Source organism: Phymastichus coffea, unplaced genomic scaffold (genome assembly GCF_024137745.1).
Source record: "Phymastichus coffea isolate CEN01 unplaced genomic scaffold, Cenicafe_Pcof_1.1 PCOF00142, whole genome shotgun sequence".
Classification (NCBI taxonomy): Eukaryota; Metazoa; Arthropoda; class Insecta; order Hymenoptera; family Eulophidae; genus Phymastichus; species Phymastichus coffea.
In genome coordinates, this window is record NW_026706953.1 from 82448 (window position 1) to 108500 (window position 26053).

General features: G+C 32.9%; 4 protein-coding genes across 10 annotated transcripts; 3 read left to right on the top strand and 1 right to left on the bottom strand.

Moving 5' to 3' along the window:
* Nucleotides 1-7598: 7598 nt before the first annotated feature.
* LOC131672089 (protein maelstrom-like) lies at nt 7599-11261 on the top strand. 2 transcript variants are annotated; one of them, XM_058949038.1, is made up of 11 exons: nt 7599-7928; nt 8737-8876; nt 8969-9164; nt 9268-9660; nt 9738-9901; nt 9987-10220; nt 10297-10416; nt 10489-10534; nt 10590-10685; nt 10761-10817; nt 10888-11258. In XM_058949038.1, exons 2-11 carry the CDS (start codon nt 8742-8744, stop codon nt 10908-10910), a joined length of 1464 nt encoding a protein of 487 aa, XP_058805021.1. In that variant the 5' UTR covers nt 7599-7928; nt 8737-8741; the 3' UTR covers nt 10911-11258. The 2 variants fall into 2 exon arrangements, with proteins under 2 accessions (XP_058805021.1, XP_058805022.1); XM_058949039.1 differs by having other exon boundaries at nt 7759-7932; nt 10888-11261.
* Nucleotides 11262-13645: 2384 nt separating this feature from the next.
* On the top strand, nt 13646-18167 carry LOC131672084 (protein maelstrom homolog). 5 transcript variants are annotated; one of them, XR_009302595.1, is made up of 11 exons: nt 13646-14009; nt 14446-14700; nt 14778-14973; nt 15050-15439; nt 15508-15668; nt 15746-15973; nt 16598-16763; nt 16848-16907; nt 17035-17087; nt 17518-17577; nt 17875-17934. XR_009302595.1 is itself a non-coding variant. In XM_058949029.1 (10 exons), exons 2-9 carry the CDS (start codon nt 14563-14565, stop codon nt 17079-17081), a joined length of 1386 nt encoding a protein of 461 aa, XP_058805012.1. In that variant the 5' UTR covers nt 13646-14009; nt 14446-14562; the 3' UTR covers nt 17082-17087; nt 17951-18167. The 5 variants fall into 5 exon arrangements, 3 of the variants coding, with proteins under 3 accessions (XP_058805012.1, XP_058805011.1, XP_058805009.1); XR_009302594.1 differs by having other exon boundaries at nt 17035-17577; nt 17674-17939; XM_058949029.1 differs by lacking the exons at nt 17518-17577; nt 17875-17934 and adding an exon at nt 17951-18167.
* A 452-nt stretch (nt 18168-18619) lies between these two features.
* Nucleotides 18620-23410, top strand: LOC131672108 (ras-like GTP-binding protein RhoL). Of its 2 annotated transcripts, none has more exons than XM_058949080.1 (7): nt 18620-18808; nt 21063-21326; nt 21418-21514; nt 22134-22257; nt 22339-22453; nt 22530-22647; nt 22713-23410. In XM_058949080.1, exons 3-7 carry the CDS (start codon nt 21490-21492, stop codon nt 22910-22912), a joined length of 582 nt encoding a protein of 193 aa, XP_058805063.1. In that variant the 5' UTR covers nt 18620-18808; nt 21063-21326; nt 21418-21489; the 3' UTR covers nt 22913-23410. The 2 variants fall into 2 exon arrangements, with proteins under 2 accessions (XP_058805063.1, XP_058805064.1); XM_058949081.1 differs by lacking the exon at nt 18620-18808 and adding an exon at nt 19404-20611.
* A 211-nt stretch (nt 23411-23621) lies between these two features.
* On the bottom strand, nt 23622-24896 carry LOC131672109 (nuclear cap-binding protein subunit 2). The gene is made up of 3 exons (XM_058949082.1): nt 24604-24896; nt 24160-24480; nt 23622-24084 (listed from the first exon to the last, which is right to left on the bottom strand). The coding sequence occupies exons 1-3, from the start codon at nt 24658-24660 to the stop codon at nt 23986-23988; spliced, it is 477 nt and encodes a 158-aa protein (XP_058805065.1). The 5' UTR covers nt 24661-24896; the 3' UTR covers nt 23622-23985.
* Between the last annotated feature and the right edge of the window lie 1157 nt (nt 24897-26053).

The window sequence follows — 26053 nt, forward strand, 5'->3', positions numbered from 1 at the left end:
ACGTTATAGGTATAGATTTCTCGCGGGAAACCTCGTCTTCCAGCCAATCGCTGAACGGCCATCATTGCTAAACTCGCGCTGAGTGTATGCGCTAATTCGAGGTATATTGCGCGTGTTGTTGTACACGTGAATGGCGCACCCCAGCGTTTCTTCGTCCGTCTACCTATTTTCACAAGTATCGGACCAAAGTAATCCATGCCGCAATGGGTGAACGGTCTTTCTCGGTACGCGAGACGACTCTTAGGTAGGTCGGCCATCGGCGGATTTTCCGGTTTGGCGCGGCGTAAACGACAGATTACACAGTTTTTTGCGAGCCAGCATAGCCTCGAACGAAGTCCGACTACATGAAATTGTTGTCGCAGCTCGTTTATTACTGTTTCATTGTTCGCGTGTTTGTATCGTCGGTGGTATGCGGCAATTAGAAATGTTGTCGCAAAGTGATCTGAGTCGAGAATGACCGGTCTGTTTTGAAACGGCGCGGACGAGAATTTTCTGACGCGCCCCCTCGCTCGTAATACTCCTTCCTCATCTACGTATGGCTTCAAACCTATCAGTTTACTTCCTCTGTGAATCTCATCGTTTCTTTTTAGCGCTCGCAATTCTCTAGGGAAACACTCTGCTTGTATGAAACGATACCATGCTTTTTTGGCTTCTACTACTTTGGTGAGAGCTGATTCTTCGTATAATTGCAACGTGGGTGATATTCGGATCGCGTGCTTTCGTTTTTTATCCCTGCTCAGACGAGTTTGACTGTCTGCCTGTTTAAACGTTTTACCGTACCATTCGTAGAAGCAAATTCTCGCTCGTTCTATTGACTTAACGATTTGATTCCAACCTAGAATTGTAATTTTTGCCGATAAGAAACTACTCTTAGGGTCTTTAGCGAATGTCGCGACAATGTATTCGCGTTGCGTCTCAAATTACTCGATTTCTCGTTTGTCGACGTTTCCCAGAGCTTTCTCTACTGTCCATGCATTAGACGATTCGCAAAGAAAATCCGGCCCTATCAACCACCTATCTACCGTATGCATCGGCTGGTCGGAAGGCCGCGTTACGTCGTCGGCGGGATTTAGTTGTGTCGGTACCCATCGTCATTCGGTTGTTTTCGTTATCTCGCCTATTTCTCCTAGTCGGTTCGCCACAAACATCTGTTTACTCCTCGAGTCGCTCCTAATCCAGTGTAAGACAGTTGTCGAATCAGATCAGAAAATGCTCTAGTTCGTGAAGATTGAAGAAAAAAATTGTAATAATTGCAGAATCGTTTGCAGAATTTCCAATTGCAAATAAAAAAATTGCGGAAGTCATAGTTCATTTGCAATAAATTGAAAACCTCCATCGCTGTTAGAATTAGGGAGGGGGGCATTTATATTAGTAAGGATTATGGAAAAGAAAATGAACCATTGCTTAATAAAATAAATTTCATTGAAAAATTACCATTAATCGTGATAGATTGTTCGAAACAAAATGAATCTATCAAAAGTGCTCCTGTAGAAGTCCGCCTAGAGTTTGACACGAGAGAAGATTTTCCTGATAATACTGTAGCCTATTGTTTAAGCGCAATCCAAAGGAGTTTCTGCGTCGTTTCGTGACAGTCGACGAAACATGGATCCACTGGTATACACCAGAGACCAAGGAACAGTCGAAACAGTGGACTTTACCCGTCGAAAGTGCTCCGAAGAAGGCGAAGACTGCCCTATCGGCCGGGGGGCAAAACGGTCACAGGGCTGTACTATGCTGAATTATTGGGCCGATTCGACGTCGAATTGCAGAAAAAATGGCCCCATTTGGCGAAGAAAAAAGTGCTCTTCCACCATGACAACGCACCGGCTCACACCTCCGCCGTCGCCATGGCCAAATTGGTCGAATTAGGCTACGAACTGCTGTCCCGTCCACCGTATTCTCCAGATTTAGCCCCGTGCCGCTATTTCTAGTTTTAAAGGAACCAAGTAGCAAGTTTGGCCCTATTGTAGAACAAAACATATTTAGACCAAAAAACGTGTACGTGGAAGCATCCAAATCTGGATAATTAACAACAAGTAAGGGAACTAATAACAATTTTTGCATGTAATATCGTTGATTAGTTAATTAGTAAGTCGTTTAATTGCAGATCACTTCAAAATCTGGTTGGAAAAAATATTTTATCCCCATGTAGGCCATCACTTAATATTATTACTTGATTCTTGGAGTGGTCATTGTGACAAAGTAATAGAAGAAACGATACAACAAAATAAAATTATTAACATAAAAAAAATTCTAACTGGAACCACAGGAAAAATACAATCACTTGATGTCTATGGATTCCGTATTTGGAAAAACTTTGTCCGAACATGATAATGTAATGTTAATGGATCATGATATGAATTTACATGTGAGAAATAATATAATTAAACTTCAATCATTGGTTCACAACCAGCTGTCTTAACCGAGATATATAGATTTGTTTAAATATTCCTGGTATAAAAGCGGTTACGTCAATGAAATACCAGATAAATTTGATAATCCTATAGATTTCAGTTTTGGAAAGTCTTGTGCAACACATTGTGAAATAGAAGGGTGCACAAACATTGCAATTGTACGAAGTGGTTGGTGCAAAAAAGCATTGTACTATAAACACTTTTATGAGGACTACCATTATTGTAAAAACTTCGTAAAATAATATATTTTATGCTCAATACAAAAATTGCACTATGGCAAAAGATAAAAGATTGTAGATTATTATTATTATACTCTAATATTATAAACAAAAATACATTATAAGTTAAATTTACAATAAAGAAATTTCAATAACATTCTGATAAAAATTTCTACGGAAATTATAAAACTGCTTCACACACAGAATTTTCTTGTTTACAAATTTAGGAATTTGAGGTGGTTTGGTTAAAATGCACAGGCACCTAGCCTATTTGTTGTTTAGGGGTTTAAGGTTTAAAGCTCTTTAGTTCACATGTACAGGCTACGAAGATCACACATTTGTAAATAAGTTTTTATGAAAGTTAAAATTTTTTTCAACATTTTCGTCCATCGCATTGGTTCCGCCATTTTAAATTTTCAAAATCTGATATCAGATTTGTAAAGAGCGATCGCGAAAACACTTGAATCTTCTACAAAATATTATGGATTGAAGTATATTTATAGTTATTTTGTGTTAGGGGTGGTTAACCCCCCCCCCCCCCTTAGGGGTAGTATCTATGAAAAAACCGAAAAACTTAATTTGTTTATTATAGATGTTTTTTCCAATTTTTTTAGTCACTTCAAAACTTTTTTATTATATAAAATTATTTTTCGATATTTCTGTCGGCCATATTAGTTCCGCCATTTTTAATTTTTAAAATCTTATAACAGATTTGTAATCAGCGACCTTGAAAACCTCTATATACAAACTTTCTACGAAATATTATGTATTGAATTACATATTTACAGTTATGTTGTGTTAGGGGTGGTTTACCCCCTTACGGGTAATATTTATTAAAACACCGAAAGACGTTAACTAAATTTTGTTATTATGGATGTTTAAACATTTTTTCCAATTTTTTTTAGTCGGTTTAAACTTTTTTATTATAAAATTATGCCAAAAAATATGTTTTCAACCCCTAAATAATAGTAGATGCTACCCTTACTCTTCAAATCACCATGAAATACTTGCTCCTTTTGTAAGAAATAACCTCCAATTTATTTCACTGAAAAATATTAATTTTAAGCCGAGATATTAAAAAAAAACGCTTTTTGCGGGTTAACTTTAGGGGAGGTTTACCCCTTAAAAGTGAAAATTAGCCAATAAAACAAAATACATGTCTCTTATTTTTTCAGTTTAGGCGCCCGTAAGCAGCTTTTTACGTGCAGAGCATGCTCAGCGTAGAAAGTTGTTCAGTACAGCGGAGGGGCATCCTGGGCTGCATTGACTCAATACAGCCTAGGACACTGGGCTGTATTGAGTCAATGCAGCCCAGGACCCTGGCTCCCTCTACTTGACAGCATTTAATACGTCGGAGGACTAGTACGAAAAACTTCCATGTAGAGGGCTCTGCATGGAAGTTTTTCCGTGCTGCGGAAAAGTATAGTCTCCGCCTTCAAAAAGTGAGAGGGGATTGTCTAACGTGTCCGAACTTGAAAATCGAGAAAAGTAAAAAGTGCCGGTATTAGTAAAAACTGCAATGTAACTTTTAATAATTAATATATTGATTCTTTTAATTAGTTACAAATATTTTAATTTTATTAAATTTTTATTAATTATTAATTATTAAAACTAAGAAAAAATTATCTAATTATTTTTTTATTTATATATGTAAAAAATATAAAAGTTATAAATAAATATATAAAATATAATTGAAATGTTTACAATATTTATTTATATTACAACCGGCTAACGGTAAAAATCAGTTTACGGGCGCCAAAATTGAAAAATTGTTAACGCACTTCGGGCTAATTCACTCAGCCGCTGCGCGGCCTCGGACGCTCCACTGCCCCCCTTTCCTTCAAAAAGTCCCTCGACGTAATACGACGTGATACAGCCCAAGGTACGTAATAGTTATTTTTAGTTTAGGCGCCCGTAAGCAGCTTTTTACGTGTAGAGCATGCTCAGCGTAGAAAGTAGTCTAGTATAACGGAGGAGGCTCCTGGACTATAATGACTCATGATAGTCTAGCGTCCTGGACTATAATAGCCATTATAGTCCAGGAGCCTGGCCCCTCAACATTACAGCAGCTACTATGTCGCAGGACGAGTAGAGCCCTCTACGTGGCAGTTTTCTGTACTATGAAAAAAGTATAATGCATGCCTGAGAAAATGTTAAAAAGAGGGGAGGAGGAGGGTCAAAGGGGATAGTGAAGTATTGAAGAGTTACGTCAGTCGTAGTGAAAATTGATTTAAAATGGACTTAACGAAAATGTTTAATGCAAACAAGGAAAATGTTGATTCAGCAAGTGACTCGGAGAGTGCTGAAGAAAACTTTTAACAATTAAATAGATACAAATTTTAAGTTATATTTTTATATTTAATTTGTTAAATTTATTTTAATCATTTTATTTTTATGAAAAAGTTTGGTTTTATTTATTAATATTTATAAGAAAAAGTGTATCAAAATCAATCAATTTTTGAAATATAACCTAAATGTTTACCATAATTACATCAATTCCAATTATAACCGGGTTAGGGTTAAAAATCGGCTTACGGGCGCCAAAATTAAAAAATTGTTAATGCAGTTTGGACTGTAGCACGTTGTATTACGTCGAGGGACGCTGCGCGGCCTCGGACTCTCCACTGCCCCCCTTCCCCTTTCTCACTGTGGTTCATTTTTTATTTCTTTCTTTCTTATTTATTTATTTCTTTCTTACCAAGGTGCATAAATAACTATTTCATGTTCTACAATATGTATCAAAATCATCAAAATCGGTGAGTTCGGGTTGTGTACCTTTCCTTGTTAGCGAATTTTTGAGCGATCCAAATAGCTACGGTCGACTTCCCCCACCACTTCGCAGCGCTGAAAGATTGAAAAAATCATTGATTCTGTTTACGTTCGATCGCGAATTTAATGTATGTACAATTGAAGCAAAGTCCAGATATTTCACAGTTAAAAGAACCTTGGCTTTCCGCTTCGGATCGCTTGAAAAATTTTCCGTTATCTATATTAATTTTTTAACAACAGGTCGAAAACTTTAACAACCTGTAATTTTCTTATTAATTGACGAATTTTCATGTGGTTTTTTTCTAATTGAATTAATAATTCTGACCAACTACCGATATACATTATAAAACACTAGAAAAATCTTATAATACGCGGTTAATTTCAGTTTGCAACCAAGCAATATTTTAGAAAAAATTTCCTGAGTCGTAAATTAAAATTTTTTTTTTGTTTAAATTGCAGTTTTCGATTATAAACTGTAACAAGTACTGATAAAAAAATCGGCGTTACTTTGCTTAACGATTCGGACTGCGAACAAAACGAAACAGTTAATTTGTTGTTAACCGTCTGTATAGATTGCAATTACATTAGAGCTTGCGGCTTCAAAGCTCATAATCTTCACGTAATAAGAACTACATTGAGGTACATGGAAAATCTCTATGATCAAATATTTAACGGTAATTATTAAATAAATAATTGACCTTTTTGTGTTAATAACTTTTTATCTAATTAACATGTATTAACGTGCGACACATGCTTTTGTAGGTCTTGCCGATACGAACAAAAAACCATTCGACCATTTTTCGATTCAACTGCTAGTAAAAAAGATATTACGCGAAAACATGAAAATAGATAAAATTTTTTTTTTAACGGCTGGTTAACAATGTTCTGCACCGATTTCAGACTTTGGATGAAGATATGTTATTACACTCATTGTCAGCTATCCACGGTAAAAATTTCGTGCTGTTCCGGAAAAAGTACGCGAAACGCTCTTTTTCGGGCTCGCCTGGACTATTACTTTTCTTTTCTTTCTTGCTCACGTTCAAATGAATCACGTGCGGCCTTTGCGACTAAAACATCCTCAGACCTTTTATTAAAAAATCGTAAAATTGTAGTTCGGCGAACGGAAATTGATAAGCTGTCAAACTTATTATCTATCGAGTTTGAAACTATCGCGTTTCACGTGACCATTTACAATTAACGAACTTGAACCTACTTGAGAAAAACATACTTTTACCACATGTAGAGTTCATATCTTCAAATTTTCATTTCGAAATATTGATGTAAAATGCATTGAAAGGAAAAGTATTTTGGAAAAATAATAAGTACATATAAGGTAAATAGTTACATTTTTTATTATTAAATGCAATAGGCACTGCGATGTGAAAGATATTGAGAACTGCGATTGAGAGCATGGACCGCGACGGCTCGGCTATTCAAACCTCGCTTATCGTCCTACGCTTCTATAAGTTTTTATTTGGCTAATATACCTCATATTTTTGTCGGTAATCAATAATTTTATAATTTCAAAAAACAGGCACATTCTTTCTAAACAAAGTAAAGTTATTTAAACTAATGAATTTTTCAACTAAAAATTCATTATTCATTGTTATACTTTAATGACAATATTTTTTTTCTTTTCAAAGTAATAAATTTCTAATAAAATCTTGAAACATTTGAATGGTCAAAAATTTGTGTAAATTAGTTTGAAAAAAGTTAGAAGCGCGTTCAAACGAGCCCGTAATCGTAATCTTTTATTTATTCATTTGCTATATATTTTCGTTCGGAACTAATTCATATTCTATTTTGTAAGATCCGACTTATTCCTTATGAAACAAAAAAAACTTCGGTTTGTTTACGGAATGTGTAACTTAATTAGTCATAATGACCATTTAAACAATTAAAGTGTTAATAATTTACTAGCCGGGTTTTCATCTGGTCAACTCGAAATTCGGAATCAGCAGTTCAAAATACATTAAAAAATACTCATAAAATTCCATGAACATTCGTCGTACGAAAACCCTTCCGAGTCCTGTATAGACTATTTGTCATCATATATACGAGCGAATACTTGAGATAAACATGTACATATATGCCTACGTGACAAAACCTACATATGCGCATATACGTTTCAAGAAAGTAAGGAGTGGGGAGGATTTCCAAGAAAGTGGCGACAACCATAACGCTGCAACTTGCCGGTTTCTCTGGATGGCCGAGTAGTTGCCGGCTTCGCATTTCTTCTTTGTATCAGTACCTTGTCACTGCATAGCGCTGAGACGAGGCGAATAAGTCTGGAGTTTGTTTCTTCAATCAATTATTTCGTTAGATAACGAAATAATTAAGTGTCATTTTTAATTTTTATTACATTCGTTTGATTTATATATTATTCTTTGCATTTGGTAATATTCGTTATCCGAAAATTCCAATCCAATTGCTAACTAGTTTGGAAAAAAGTTATCTAGACTACGAGGACAAAATCTTACAAGAAAAGAACAAAGGAATCGCCTCGAAGAAAACAAAAACTGATCCCGTAAGTACGTACATAGATGCGCATGTATTAATTTGTTACCACTGTTGGATGCAATGCATTTACCATCAATAATATCGGAACATAACAATTTGTATTAAAATAAAAGTTTATGAGTCTATAATAATAAGTTATGACTGAAAATTTGCGAGAACAATGAGATTATTTGTCCATCTATTTACTTTGGTCGTTACTTTTTTTTGTCTATTCAATGAAACGAATTAAATAGATTAATAACAATAATACATTGTTCAGTAAAGTATGGTAAATTTTATTTCATGAAAGATAGAATTTATTAATTATATTATCACATGACGATTCTGCTAAAAAATTGTATAAAGTGTTACAAATTAATTCATAATTGTATTTTTCTTTATTATACAATTTCTAATTCATAAGTTCATAATTCATTCCAATTATATATTTTTAGTTTTTATACTTCCAAAGTTATCAAAAATGAAACTATAAGCCCTTGTACTATTCAAAAAAATTATATAAAAATAGTGTAGTTTAATTACTATTTTAGAATATGCTTTGCAAGTATTTTTGTATTTTATGAAAGAATTTATATTCTGATAGAATATTTAATTAGCAACTATTAAGTTGTCAATTTGAAAAATAAATATTAAAATGTTAAAGATGTTTGTATTATTATAATAAAAATATATTTTTTCAACTTAATTGAAGATTGAGTATAGTATTGAAAATCATAATTGATAGATGATATGAAAAGATTAGAAAAGAAATATACATAGGCTCTTAAATTTTAGTTATATATGAAATAAAATAAATCAAGTTGATTGTTTTTCAGTCAAAATGCCAAAATCAAAGAATAAGCCTAATGCATTCACAATTTTTTGTCAAGAATGGAAAAAGAAACAAGAAAAACTAGGAAAATATTACTCAATACCTGAAGCAATTACAAATCCTGAATGCAACAAAGTTTGGAAAGTTAGTATATCAATTGCTTCTGTAAAACTAATTTTATGCTTCACTTGTAATCTATTTGTCCTAATGGTCATATCTTCTTGTTACCATATTAGGATTTACCTGAAGAACAAAAAAAGCGGTATAAAACATTAGCTAAAAATGCCAAAATAGATGTAGATATAGATAAAAAAACTGGTTTAGGAGAATCATTGAGTGAAATTACAAAAGCTGAACAAAAGAAAAAAGAATTTATAGATAACATGAAAGAATATATATATTCAATAACCAAGTCAGCAAAGGACAACAATTGTAAGGACATTTCAATGGTTCTTCGATGAATGATTTTTATTCAAGAATTAATTCATGATTAATCGATTGTAAATCCTTACTATTATATGTAAATTTTTAACAGGTGTTCAACAACTAACATTTTATGTAATTCATACAAATTATGCATACAATCGAACACTGATGAATAATGAAGTAGAATATTATCCAGCAGAAATATGTTTAGCACGGTGTTCTCTTCAAAATGGTATAGAAGATGTGTATCATGTTTTAATAAGTGATGTAGTGATGAAAGGTTATAGAAGTGATGCTTTAATTCATAGCAAAGAAACCCACCAAATCCCAATTGAACTTCCCGATGGTAAAAACGATTATCAAGAAATTTTTATGAATTTGTGTAAATTTCTTGAACCTGGGAGAAAAAACAAAACCCTTCCACCATTATACACAATAATGTCAAAGGATGATATTTATTATCCAGTTAAATCTATTTTAGGTAAATTATCTACTGCTAGTGGTAAGTTTTCTTCTTCATGTTTAACATTTGTAGTTTTATTATTTGATATATTTCTGTGATAACAAAATTTGTTCTAGGTGAATATGAAGAATATTTATGTCTTTATGCATTTGAAGATCTATTTGCAGCTATGTATAACGCAGTCCTTGAACAGAGTGGAAATTTTGATTTTGAAAGTATCACAGCTTTCCGTGAAATAAAAAAAGATCCTTATGCTTACAGTCATGACCTGGAATGTGATGTAAATATATTTCATGAATAAATTATTCTTCAAAGTATATCATTTCTGTCAATTAAAAAGATATTCAACACATATTTGTTCACAGTTTCACAAAGCTATAGGAGCTGGTGCACTTCATTGCAGTCAATCTATTGTTAAAAGGTGGTTTTATGTACTATGTGATTTTTGCTGTGATCCCTTAAATATCATTAAAGTAGCTGGAGTGCATACCCCAATTGAAAAGCGGGAGCTAATTCCTCCTTTATCAAGATTAAGTTCTACATTTAGTACATTAAGTTTAAATGATAGTAAATACAGTTCAACTCTTAATATGAGTGAGGTAAACAATCAAGTTGACAAAATGTATGTAATATTACTTTTGTTTTTTTTTACTTAAAGTGGCTGTACATTTTTAGGTAAGCAATGATTATCGGATGCGCTCATTTGGAAAATTGAATCACCAAGCGACCCGTCGGGCAAATGAATCTAAAGCAAAACCATTCCATATTATTGACCACAGTAAAATAAACAAAAAGGTAACTTTTTCTTATTTTATTAAAAGTATTGAAGTAAATTACTATAATATTTAAACATAACATACTTTTTAGATTCCAGAAGTTAGAGAACGACCTCTTCGTCCTCCATATTCCAAAAGTAAGTAGTTAATTTAAAATTTATATTTATACTTCACGAATACACTTTATTTTAGGTACTCTTATAGACGATGACGATGACGACGATGATATTGATGATACTATCGATACCAGAAGTATTGATTACAGTGAAAGAAGCTTTCCTTCTATTGGTAAATTTGTATATCCATAATTGTTTACAGTAAATTACTTCTAAAGAAAATTATTACACATAACATAATTTATAGGTCGCGGAGCTGTGCCAAGAAGAAAAACTCAAGAAAAAAAAAGCTCTGCTGGACATGGTAAGAAATTTAAAAAATGTAATTTAACAAAGCTTTAGAAAGATGGTAATTGCTATATATTTTTACTCAGGTTATACAAATGTTTTGAAATAAATGATGCGGTATACTCTAAATGTAGTCTTCGATTAATAAGTTTCTATGAAGGATGTACAATCAATATTTATTTTTAATATCTTTCTATTCGATTAAATAAGTATTTATGTTTAACACTTTTTTCTGAACCATAAGTTTATAATTTAAAGGTTTTACTATTTGGTGTTCTTATAAAGTAATAATCAACAAATAAAATAATTACAAATTTGAAAGTTTATGATCAGATTTAATTTTATAAGTTATTTTGAAAATTGCGTTATATTAAATTTCGTAGAATACATACATAATTCATAAAATAGAAATAGTATAGCATAACTAACATCAATACTAATTTTTATGTAGGGATTTGAAAATCAAATAAAAAGTAACAATAGACTACCGTACAATATTTTATTAAAACAATGCTATCATAATTTTTGTATAAAAGTTTAGGTACCATCAATAAAATAATCGATAAAACAATAGTTAACAAAATTGACGAACCAATTATTCTTTTTCAAGGCTGATATAATTTTAACATTTAAAATGCGAAATAATAAAGATTAAATTATACAGATTTTATAGAAAAGGTTCTTGACCTTATACCAAAAATCTAAGTTAAAAAATAGGCGATAGATCACTGCATCAGTGTTTGACGCTCATAGACGCACGGATGAGTAACCCCGAAAGATCGTAAATATTACTTAATGTAATTATTCAACATTAAAAACAACGTGGTTTATACTATAAGTAAATGGACGAGTATGATTCGCATGAAGTTATTCAATTGTCGTTGGCTTTACTTCTACGTATACTATTGCGAGACTATTCCTAATATTATCGATCACCTTGGTTCTGGGATGCAACAATATCGTGCCATGTCTTCATTACATTACTCGGTCTATCCGATCTTTTTTGGATTCACAAATCAGTCGAAGAAAAGGTAATCGCTGAAAGAAGTATACTAAAAATATTAATAAAAATAATAGATATGAAAAAATATTGCGTGCGTGCGTGTATGTATGTATTTTATTATATAAAGCGCCTATTAACTCCATAACCGTGTCTCGAACAATACAGTTTCTTTTGAAAACGTGGTAAAATGGTTTTACCATTTGGTTTTATCACCAAAAACACGGATTTGTTCGATTGTACTAAGGTATCAACCTAAGATTAGGAAGGAGATTCCTATCTGATTTCAACAACGATGTTTTCGTTGCAATTGGACGTATCCTCTGAGAAAATATCGTTTTGAAACTTGTGACCCTTTTCAAGATGAAAAAAATTTTATTTTTTTTTTTTTTTGTATCTGTAAGCAAATGTAAATTTTAGTTCATGAAAGTTGACAGTACATGCCCTATTTCAAATGATTTCAGAAAGCCCAACTGGTATAACAATTATCTTTAGGAAATCTATTATGAAAAGTTTGAAAAATGTATTACATATTTGTTATTAATTATGAAATTTTTTTAGGACTTTCTACGTAAGAAGACATCGGACATCGGCTATTAAACATTTAACACGGTGAAAAAAATAGTCAAATAATATGTTATTGTACTGATAATGTTAATATAGTAAATCTATAGTTTTTATCATTGCTTACAGTCTGCACAATCACGGACACATCCTAATGTTAAATAAACAATTTGTTTTTTAACTTTATAATTTCCGTACATGTCCGATGTCTCCCTATGTAGAAAGCCTCTTAATAATTAAGAAAAAAATCAAACAATTTCATTCCAATCAGAAAAGTTATTACTCAATTAAGTTCAATACCAGCCGAGTTTTTTAAGATTACGTATGTATTAGATATTACAATATAGACGACAGGAACCAATAAGGACGTATTGCATCTCAAAAGATTTCTTATATATCCATTTTAACTAGGGATTTTTTATTATTTTTGTAATAATTTACTCTACATTTTTATAGGAGTACAGTTTCATCCTTGTTTTCTTAATATTTATGTTATTATCTCTGGCAGGTATCATTTTACGTCCTAATAAGAGATTAATTGAATTTTACGTCGAAAGTGAAATATATTCAGTTGGATTTGTTGAACTATAATACAATGTAAACCTGTACTCCTACATATTTAACAAGTTTTACCTTCTTGTATTAGTAAATAAAAATATATACCTACCCGTAAAAATATAAATTAATGGACAATCTTAAAATTTGTTAGAAATCATTATCAATTAAAAATAAATCTATAAAATTAATCTGGCAAGGAGAATGATGTTCACATTTGTTTTACATTAATGGCAGCTGAATTAATTTATCAATTAGTTATTTCTTAATTCTGATAAAAGGTTTGAGTATGTACATACATACTTATATTACAACGCAAATGTGATATTTGTTATAATTCTGATTTCATTACGAATAAAGGAACTCTACGGGTAATCGATGAATATTGACCCGATAAAATTATTAAAAAATTGCGCATGATTAGCAACCATAGCAAAAATCATCCGCAATTTTTCTGTACACTGAAATTATTATTATAACTAATTGTTTAAAAAAATCAGTAAATCGAATTATCGTTATTGCTCATTACGGAGTCTGAAGGATTAGTAGACTGAAAATTATAAAGAAAGGTGTGTGTGCGCACGCGCATGTGTGTGTATGTGTGTGTGTGCGCGCGTGTGTATGTGCGTATAGCTGCCCGATACAAGAAAATAGATCTATATTACTGACTAATTTTTCAGATGCGTATTTCATTATAATAAGAAATACTATTTATTTATTTAATTGATGATTATATGATATTTTGGTCAAAAAATCGCGCTTAATTTTTGCTAACGATTCAACACATTCATTTCTATAAAGCCGAATTTATAATTATTTCTATAAAACACTGCAGATTTTATTTCTACTGATCTGGGAGTGTTAAACTTTTGAAATTTTTTCATTGGTGAAAACTAAATTGTGCAGAGTTAGTAATGAATTTTACTATCTTTGTTAATCAAGTGCAATATTTCTGTAATCTTCCCGGGTTGATTTTGAATTTTTGTCCATTTGTCGTTGAAACCCTTCATCCTAATGCAAGGTAAAATAGTTGGTGTTTCAACAGTAATTAATGTTTGGTGTTTATTACTGGATACTGGACAAAACATCGTAAGCATACTTTTCATTCTTGACCCTTACATTGACATTTCTAAAAGAAATTATTCAAATGATTACCCTTATTTAAATTGTAATTATTTTAGCTACAGTATATTTATTACTTTTTTATTTCTTCCTTGATTTTGTAAGCTTTGTATACATTTTGAACATATAAACAACTGCCTGTTTTTATCTATTAAAATGTGTTATGAAAGCTTCGTTCTAATGTGAATTATAATGAATTGTCTGTTCTAAAAGAGTAATAGTAGCTATAATAATTTTATAGTTAAAATTCACTTGATGCTATCAACATTTTTTAGGATTTTGTATTGATTTTCAATTTATACATTATCTTTTATTGTAAAATATATTTTTGAAGAATGCAATATACCACAGATTTTCTGCTAATACTTGACTTTCTCACATTTTTTGAAATTAAATTTTGAAGGTTTTATTTGAAGCTGTGTTTGATTGGTGGAGGTAGAACGACTTAATTCTAAACCTACTTATTTTCAAATACGGAAAGAAAATAACTTTTATATGTTTTTGAACAATCTTGAGTAAAATGCCTTCCAATAGAAACAAGCAAAATGCATTTTACTACTTTATGCTTGATTGGAGAAAACAAGAAGAAAAAAAAGGATGTGTATTTAATAATATGAAAGAAGTGCAAAGTGACCCTAAATTGAATCAAGCATGGAGAGTGAGTAAATTAATTTCATTCTAATTGTACAACCAATTTCATTTACATATATATGTATATATATATATATTTTTTAGAATTTGACAAGCAATGAAAAACTGATTTATAAAGAAAAAGAAAGAAATTGTAAACTTAAACAAAATCTTAATAAAAAAACTAACTTGGGAGAATCTGTTGACGAACTTTTACAGATCCAAATAAGAGAAAAAGATTTTCATAATCGTATGAAAGAATATATATCATCTATTATAAAAGAAGCTAAAAGGAATAATAGTGAGTGGATTTAAAATTAATGTATAATTGAAAGTTATTAAAATTAATTTTAATTGAATGTTAAATTATTTTGCAGGTGTATATACATTGAAATTCTATGTGATCCATGTAAATTATTATTGTATGTATAATTGTGAATCTCCATATAATTATAGCCCAGCTGAAATTGCTTTAGTAGAATTTTCTTTAGGAAAAGGAGTTATGAGATCCTACCAAAAGATAATAAATTCAGAGATAAAAAAAGGATATGCCTATGAAGTAAATATTCATTCAAATAGCAGTCACCAAATTCCAAGAGAACCAGATTTTGGCGAAAAAAATTATGGTCAGATTTTTAAAGAAATATGCCAATTTGTAAGATCTAACAAAGAAAATGAAAGGTTACCCCCATTGTTTACATTGTTTAATGTAGAACAAATAAAAAATTCAGTAATGTCTGTGATAAATTTGTTAGCCAATTTTGATCGTAAGTTTATCTAAATCGTCTTCTAAGTAGTATTAATTTTTGATTTATTGCATTTTTAATTTTTTTAGAGGAATGTAATGATAATTTTGATGTATATTCATTTGAAGAGCTCTTTGTTAATTTATACAACAATTTGAAGGCTGAGAGTGATAATGCAATAGATGAAGTAATTGTTTCTTTACAAATTAAAAAGGATCCTTTTAATTATAAAACTAGTCTTTGTTGTGATGTAAGTTGAGTTTTCATTATCATTGCTCATCACGTAAACTAATAAAACAATTGATAAACATCTTTTTGTAATTTTAGTTTCATAAAATTGGTTGTGGAGGAAACTTCTGTAGTAAATCAATTGTTCAGCGATGGATTTTTGTACTGTTTTCATATGTTTGTTCATTACTGAAAATAAATCTCATTCCAGGCTATCATATGCCAATTGAAAATTTAGATTTTAATGATGGACAGGAATTAAATAGATCTTTTGCTGCATTAAATATTTTTGGAGATACACGTAACTATCGATTACCATCAAATTGGGTAATTACATCAAATCTTTAATTAAAAATATAACAGTAAAATAATGAAAGAATATTTTTTTACATTAGAAGAATGATTGCAATATGTATATGCTATAAAAATTCTTACAACAAAATTAGAAAAGTGACTAGTATTTATTTGCAAAAAAATGTAACATGACAATGTTGATCAGAATTAATAATTTTGAATCATTATGTATTCTCTCAAAAATACCACTTACAAAAATTTTGTATAAATGGTAACTAAATGATAATTATATCGAACATAAACACTTTAGTGAGCCAACCAATATTAAATCTCAATAATAAATAATAAAATAATGAATAAATCACGACAATTCATATTAATAGATTTAAATATCACAAAGTAACTGCACTTAATTTAAAATTAACTTGTTGAAAAATCTTATAAAATTTACATAATTTTACAGTATAGCGTACATTTTTATAAATGAACACATCTAATTATAATTTATTATTTTTCTAAATCATTTGTTTGTTTATTACAATATGATTTTTAAATAAATTTTAAATAAATAAATCTGTGTAAATTGTTTTAAAGACTACCAATTAAAATTATTCTCTCTTAAATTTTTTTAACGAAAATTTATTTGTATTTGTCCAGAACTCTAACAATACTACAAAATCCCCTTCTGAAAGAACATATAGAGATGAAGAAGTACGAAAATCTCAATCAAAACCATTGATTATTTATCAAGGTTCATTCAAACATGGTTCTACAAAACATTCAATATCTTCACACGAGCAATCTTATCCTTTGTCAGTAGAAGGTGAGTTAAATTATTTGTAATAACATACAAATGTTTGTCACTGTAACTAATTTAAATGTTAATTCCATAATTAAATTTAAATAGATTTCCAAAGTGATAGATCAGTTGGGATTCATATACCTGAAAATAAATTTTCTTCAATTGGTTAGTAAAAATTAGGTTCATCATAATTTGTATTCAGCATTTAATATGAGTAGAATAACAATTAAAATTATATAATAATCTAATTTTTGATATATTAAATTTTTTAATAATGTAATTCTTTCTTTAGGTAGAGGGGTAACTCTCAAACGATATATACAAAAAAATAATCTTTGAATGTTGGTAAGTATTTTTCTGCAATTATATACTATATTTTTTAAATATTGAATGCAATTACATGCTCAACATTTTTATGAATGAACTAGCTTGAAAATTGAAAAACTTCTTAACTTATTCCTAAAATTGTAAAAGACAGATTCTAAATATTCATTTTTCATTATTTTTTTGATCATTCCAACCTCTTCATTAAATTGAAAAATTCAATTAGTTCTGCATTACCTTACTGTTTTTTTGTTATTTGATCAGTATATGATGTATTTGATACTAATTCCATCTATAAGACAATTATGTAAATAAGTTATTTATATATCATAAATAACATTTATAATCACGTTGTAAAATAACATAAAATGAATTGAATTTTATCAAGAAGGGAATTTGAACTTCATGGTATTATCTACTAATATTTAATTTATCTAATTTTTTTTGCAAGATCTACATTTTATTTGGAGTGAAAATAAGTAGAAACTTCAACAAATGAAAATTATGACAGGTAGGTCATTTGATATTATAAATGATAATTCGTGTATAGTTTGAGCAGACAAGTTAATAATAATTTTATAATGATACTAAACTTTCAATTTTTCAGTATAATTATCTTCAATGACAATTTATGAGAATTTTATATTTTATATTTTTTTATATTTGTAAACCCTTTTTTATTCCGTAATAGATTTTTTCTGCAGTGATCATACGTGATTAAGTAAATACCATTTTTTAAGTGATTCCTACACATTTGTTAAAATGTTATATACTTTGTAATTTATCCAATATATTTGCTTATTTACAGCATTGTCATTGATATTTTGAAATATTAGTTATGATTTGATATAGTATAGATAATTGACTTAATATAATTTTTATAGATTGGTTTATCTTATTTCTAATTACTAAAGCAGTTATATTTGAATAGAAGAAAGTGTCAGGTGATAATTTTGTAAAATCTTGTTAAATGAATTGATACTGTTCAGCTAGTAAATAACAACGAAAGTGGTATTTTTAATATATTTGTAAACATTATGTACATTATTAAAATGAATTATAAAAATAAGTAATTTTATATAAAATAAAGAAATGTTACGTTTTAACGGAATATAATGATGATTAGTAATTATTTTGGTAATACTATCTGGATCCTCGTTTGGAAACGTCTGTATGTAGAATTTGGTGCATTAACTAGAAATATTAATTGGAAATAAAATCATTTAAACAACCTGCACAAATTGATCGGGAAAAGCGTCGGGTTTGAATAAAATTCGACAATGAAATGTTGGTTTGGGGATGGTCGATTGTTATTCAATGTCTCATGTCATGTGATGAAACTGATATTTATGCAAAATATAAAAGCTAGCCGCGGTGATAGTTATGGAACGAATGGATGTATGTAAAATAATGTAGTGATTCGATTTAAAAAGAAGTAAAGGTGAGAATTCTACTCACCTTTCAATCTGAAAGGAGACTTGGAGGGGCGCCCGCGAGGCGTGCCGAACGTCAGCCTCTTATACGCGTACATACCTTTCAGTCATCGCGCAAGACTCGCAGGAGTCGTGCGGTCCGCGCACATTCTCAGACTTAACTCGTGCATAAAAGTAGCGAGCATACGGAAGACTGCAAACCTGAACCAAACTAGTGTACCGCTTCTTCCCTCAACAGTATCCTGGCTTATTCTTTCAAATCGCCTTTTTTGACTCAGAACTTTGTTGTACGTTCGCGTCATTTCATTGGTGAGTCAGATTTTTCAATAGCTCTACGCCAAGCCTTGACTACATCTGTCTAGGCAGTGACAGTGTCAATTGAAGTCGCGTGTGCCAGAGAAACCGAGAGAGCAACTTTACTTGTTGCTATCGATATTTTAGGCTTTTATAAATTTTACCAATAACTAGATCGACGTCGAAACTATAGATAATGAGTTTCATGACAAATGGTGATTTGGAAACTTCGACACAACACTATCTCATATGCCTTGCTTTCTGCATATCTTATCTTTGCCATTTTATCAGTCCAAAGATGTTCATATATAAGAAATTTCAAAAGAGTCGCTTGCATAAATATAGTTTCAAGTGTATATGCATATATATAATATAGTAATTCCTTCAGCTGCTCTGTATCCATAACAAACCGCTTATTTTTTACTGGCTATAGTGACTCATTCGGTAAGTGTTGCAAACAAAGCGTCATTTTTGCCACTTAAAAATACATTGAATTTTCACGCAGGTTGTCGTCATGTATAAATAACATGTTACTCTCATGAAAGCTTTTGCCATTGTTGATTCGAACATTCGGTCTTTATTGACGTATATCAAACATCGAAGAAAGCAAATGCAAGGTCTCTTACATCTGAAATAGATCCGCGGAAAGCCAGCGAGGATCGACTAGTATTGTGCATGCTTGTCTTGCTATATACAGCACAAATAAGTGCACGACAAATCGGGTGCGCGTACGATAAGAAATGTAGTAAGCTCGTGGCCAAAGACGCAAAAGTTCCGATTTGCTTCCGGCTGATTCAAGCAGGCGTCGGACGCTACGTGACTGTTGAGCTTGAACATTGTGCAAGTCGAGGCGTGCAATTTAGTCAAGCGATAATATAATTTTCAAAGCAAATTAGTAAGAACTGACGCAGACTTGGGATGACGAGAAAAATGTATAGGCAAGGCGAGGCGTCTTTGAAACAGGTGTTCGTGCGCCCTGGCCAGTCGGTTGGTGTTGACCGGTTTTTTCAGCGCCATTAATGGTAATCCGTAATCAATTTCATCTCTTTTACCGAGCCTCTATCAGGCAGAGACAAGCTGAAAAACAATCGCGCTCTCTTTAATGATTCTGATCACACTCCTGAGCACACTAGCAACGGTCGATCGTTAGCCGCTGCACATTCATTCTCCCGCTTCGACTTGCTATTAATGCATTATTAATGTATTTTTTTATTTGAAATACCTAATGCACACCGTATTAATTATTCAATTACTCGAATTTGCTCCTTCATACTTAAAATAACATTCTCAAACTTTGGCATGCGTCTTTTATGTTAACCGATTTCACTCTTCTTGCGCAAACAAAATAAGTTACTTGACAGAAATATGCGTTTGCGTGATTTTTAACTTTGGAAAGGTTGAGACATCACGCCTCACGTTGGAATCAGAGTTGATAAAAAAAAAGGAAAAGAAAAACAAGGGTAATATAATCGTCGGGACGAGATGACGTGACGGCACGAAAGCTTTTTACGACGTTACTCGCGCATATAAATTGAACACACTCGATTTTCGTTTGATCGAAAAGCAAACGTATGCAAGGACTTGATTTTGACGCCAGTGAAGGCAACAGACCTTAAAATTATAAATGAAATTAATCATTAGATTGGATATCCTACTAATTTGTTCTCGATGCTTCGAAATCGATGGCAAAATCGAAAAGCAAAAGTAAGCGGTTGAAGGTGACGACAGCCAAGTAGCCGATACGAGGAGCAAGCGGTACGATTAATACGACGAAGCTGCAGCTGCGCTTGTGCAAACGTGCCCACTAGTGGATTATAGGTGCGTGCAGGTTCGAGGCAACATTTACGCCAGCTCGTCGTGTCGAACGATGACAAGTGTCATTTTTAGTTTTTTATCATGCGTCGCTTGCACCCTGGGGAACGAGGCTGTGCTAGGAGTAGAGCCGCGGCGCCAGGCCTGCGCTCTCGGCCGTGGCGTTTTCAGCTGTCTTACGTAAATATTAAATTGGCGCGCCGCGTCTTCTGGCCTTATAAAAAAATAATCCGATGCGCGTGTTGATGAGGGCAGCTCGCGCATATCTTGGAACCGAGTAGGAACCGTTTTGCCGAGTAGCAAGTCAGCTAATTGGCACTCACGACACGTATTTTAATTTAAAAGTCGACATCTCTTGGCTCTATTTGATTAGCAGAGTACTGTATGCTCGGTCTGGCTAATGCGCTTCCAGTAGCTCTGCCGGTTAGTTCAGAGCTTGGACGTTTCATGTTTGCAGGATAAGCTTGGCTCGTGCGCCAGTAGGCTGTTTCTCGGGCTGACTGCAGGTCGCTCGGCCACGGCACGGACGGGACGAACGGAGGGGAGATGGAGCAAGTGCCGCAGGACGGACGCGTGTCTGGCCGCTGAAGCTGATAAGGCAGACGCGAGCAGGGAACAGGACGAGCCGGCACGGCGATAAGCCGAGCTCTGCTCACGCCCACACGCTTAGACGCCACAGCGGACAAACGCGCTTTCCTTGGCATCGCCGCCAGTTGTCCTTGTAAGCCCAAGCGATGCAACTCGGATGCCGCAGCTTCTGCTCTCCTCTCAACCTCTGCAATCACTGCCAATCTCGTTCTTTTATCTCGTAGGACACGAACGCTTGGTGACTCGGAGACGCTGACGGTTGACACCGAGAACGAGCACCACAGTCAGTTGCCGCAATGGGTACCGGAAGCGCAACCAAAGGTAATCCTACTGTATGAGTTTTTCGGCACGATGAACTTGCAACGAATGGCCTTAGCTCTCTCAGTATGCTACCATTTCGAACAACAGCATGCCAATAAGGCGTCGAGGCTCGCAGTGCCGCGCGAATCATTCAGCAATTTGGTCACGCGTCGGCGATGTTCGGTCGATGTTGCATTGTTGATAAGTTGCAGCCAGCGCATGTAGCCTTGACGAAAATGGAAAGACCGAGGCGCAGTGACTTCTCGTTGGGAGCTTGCGCGATACCGATTATACGCGCGTACAAATGTCAAAGCCGGAAAACGATGACTGATCTTCCAAGAATGGAAAAGATTCTCGAAAAGATGCACCGACCGTTGAAATTGGTCTGGGCCAAGTGAAGTCGCTCGGAGTGGAGCCGAATGCAAGCAGACAATGCAAGTTGGGTCGCGGGCTAGCCTGATTGGTATGCAGTTGAGGAAGCCGCGACCGGATGCCGCTTGGCGCAGCCGAGCCGAATCAACAAATCGCCTTTCCTTTGACCGTAGTTAAAAGCACGCGTCTGCCTGTAACGAAGGAGCATATATCACTCGGTTGCACAACAGTCCTTTCAGCTCTACTCTAGCTTTGCTGTTTGTTACAGACAAAGCCACCTCGCGGCTCAGACCAATCAAAATCACCGCAGTCGGTGACGGCATGGTCGGCAAGACCTGCATGCTCGTCACGTACACGGACAAAAAATTTCCCATGGAATACATACCCACCGTGTGAGTTTTGGCGTTCGATCAACGCCGCTCGCCTGCCATTTGGCGCCAACACTCGATCACATTTTCTTTTGCTTGTTGCAGCTTCGAAAACTATCCCAAGACTATCGAAGTGGATGGTCGAGGATACGATGTCACCCTGTGGGACACCGCCGGTCAAGAAGATTACGAAAGGCTTAGGCCCTTATCCTACCCTAATGTGAGAATCCCATTTCTTTTATACGATGTCTAAATGATGCGATACTCATTCAATATTTCATTGGCATTTCTTATAGACTGACTGTTTTCTGTTGTGCTTTTCCATAAGTGCACGTAGCTCCTACGAAAACATAGCCAGTAAATGGTATCCGGAACTCAAGATTCATTGTCCAAACATTCCAATCATCCTCATAGGTATCGCCTATTGTTAGTTTTGTTCTATCCACCAAATGTAACAACCACTTTTAAACCCACTGCAGGTACCAAAGGTGACCTTAGAACCGAAGAAGCTGATATAATAACACCTCATGAGTGCAAGAAAATGAAGAAGAAAATCAAAGCCTTCAAATATCTTGAGTGCTCGGCAAAAATGCAAGAAGGTTTGGATGAGGTTTTCACGGAGGCCGTTCGCGCAGTTTTAAAAAGACCGACAACCCGCAAATTATGTTGCATGATGTGAAATAATTTAGTACAGTGCGACATTTACATCTTTTGCTGACGTCAGTTCGCACCAAAGACTTTTTTATTATTTACTACGTGACTTGCAATATTTTGTTAGCTGTTTTTTTATCAATTTTTACTATATAAGCTGAATGCCACTTTCTATCTTTTCTTTTTCATCTTCAATTCATTGTAAATATATGTGTAAACTAAATTTCTTTTCAATTTCTATACTTCATCATGTCCATTGAAACGTACTTGTTTTCATTTAATTTTTGTAGTCATTAAGTGTTACTCATATGTACAATTAGACATGAGATATTCCTTTGACAAATGTGCTATACTATATATCAAGATTTTCATAATTTAGCCATAAAAAAACTCTGTTTCTTACATTATATATTTTGCATTAATGTACATCTATTCTTTTGAACTTCAAGATCCACCTATTAAATAATATTAAGAAGGTGATTTTGAAACAATTTAAATAAAACTAAAATATGGCAAAACTTTTTGATTAATTGTACATTTTATAAAATATTTAAGTAATAGGTTTAACAGTGAAATTGAGAAAGTATTGATTAAATAATTTAAAAAATGATTGATCATGTGTTTTCCTCTAAACAAAATTTTTAATAAATAATAGTTTATTTTTAGTTTATGTACAGAGTCAAATTTCCTTATTATACTCAGTAAAAAAATTCAATGAGTAAAAATACTTTTATGACGCATTGAAAAACCTGTAAAGCAAAAATATTCGACACTATGGTTTCATAATAATAATTATGATGAAAATTTTAGAATTTCAACAAAGATATACAATGAATTATTGTGGTAGGTTTTACAGGTTTTTCTGTCTTATCAATTAATTAGAAATAATTTTTCTAACAAATACATTGAATAGACCGTTTTAGTTTTTAATTTCACTAAAACTAATTGTAGTATCAATTGCTTTAATTTCCAAATTATTTAAAACTCAAAATAATATGCCATGATTCTTTAAAACAATGTTAATTTTTGAAATATCTTATATAATAATATATATATACTTATACTATAATTTATATACCAAATATTATCTTTTTTGATAACTCAAAATGTTCCTTCCCCTATAGGTCCTACTTTTTGCTGCAAAATTTTTCCATAACCACCTCGACCACTATCAAAGTCTGACCTATACTCGTCTCTAACCTGTAAAATTTGTTAAATTTGAGTTTTTGTATAGAAAAGTATACAGTGATAACATGAATTTTTTACTTTACTCACTTGACCACCAGTTTTTCCTCTACCATACTGTCTGCCTTCGATGAAACCAGCATCATAGTCTGTCCTAATTATTCGATCATCAAGACGAGTACCATTTATGTAGCGCATACAATTTTCAGCATCTACCCTTAGGTAATATTCCAGAAAGCAAAAGCCACATGGAGTTTTCTTATATTTATCAAGTCCCATAATAATCCTTTTTATGTCTCCACATTTTGAAAATAACTCGTATATTTGCTCTTCTGTTGTGTAAAATGATAAGTTACCAACATATAAAGTTGTAGAAGTTCTAAGAAGTCTGTCTTGCTCTGCTCGAGAACCCTAAAAGTTTTATTTCGTATTTTTCATTATTTAATTATTTATCAATTAATAAAAGCCACATTATTATGGTGAACGTTTTCTTGTGCCTGAATTTCATAGTTCAAAAGTAATAGATATACTAACCTTAAAATGTTGATCTCTGTAAGAACTTAGCTCGACCGATGGTGAACTAATATTCATTTTTATTTATGATATTTCAGTAAAAAAAAGCTAAATTATTAGATAATTAACAACAAATCAAATCACAACAAAGCTGACAATTTTTTTTTTTTACGGTGAGAGATTCTCACCGTACTTTACTTTCAAGCTACAGCTTTAATACTAATGCAAATGCTTCTCCTTTGGCCTTTGGTTATGAATATTATGATATGCATGGCTATTGAGTTTGAGTATCGACAAGCGACAAGCCGAACAATCTCAACTTCTTACATTTCATGGCGTGCAATGCTTAGGCTTTGCCTTGCCACCATCAGGTGTCAGTGTAAAGCCATTTTTCTTCACTCATTGGAGGGAGACTTGAGCTAACACGTGCTGATCGATTAGCCAGCTTTCATTGTCAAATCCTTATATAATTCTGATTGTGTCATTGAGTGGCGTTTCCTGAGACGCAATAATTTTTTGCACGTGTTGTTTTAAACAACTCGGCCGACTTCAATTACAGACGAATCATACCGGGTTCGCCCGGTTAAATTCCTAACCTCTACTAACAGAATAATCAACCACAGCCCCCGCATGACGGGCGGCTTGATCATGTCGAACGAAGATCCGTCGAAGATGGACTCCGAAGAGAACGATGACGGAACCGGGAAAAAAAACATTTTAAAAAGAAACAGACAAGATGATAATGAAAAAGATTTAGAACTTGAAAAAGTTAAACGTTTTACAGCCGACAAAAACGACAGAACTCAACCACCTGGAAATCAAAACAAAACTGCCGACTCTTTTAGCCCGAACAACAGAGGTCCTTATGGTATATGGATAAAGAGGAAGGATGAAGACAAGAAGGTACTCAGTGCATACACTGTAGGTAAATTGATTTTCAAAAAATATAAGAATGTCGAGGATATAGTTAATAGAGGTAAATTCAAAGTCGAAATATTATGTAAGAACAAAGATGAAGCCAACAAGATTTTACAGGATGAGTGCATAAAGGCCCGTAATTTAGAAGATGTTATACCTGAATAACGAAAGACTAGAAAAGGTTTAATTAGAAGAGTTCCTCTAGAATTAACAGAACAAGACATACTAGAAGCAGTCGACTCTCCCATAGAAGTCGTGTCTGCTAAGAGACAAAAAAGGAGAAACCGCGAAACAACGGATGATAGTAACAAGTGGTTGGACACTCAAACCATACTACTAACATTTTCTGGGCAAATTTTACCTGATAAAATCAAACTATTGTTCGTGAGAACTCATGTAGAGCCATACGGTAATAAGCCTATGCAGTGCTATAATTGTTTCAAATTCAATCACACAGCCAAAACTTGTAAGAGTAAAAAGAAGTGTATCATGTGCGGAACAAAAGAGGAAGATCACCAAAACAATGAGGGAAGTTGCCCAGCTACAGCACCGA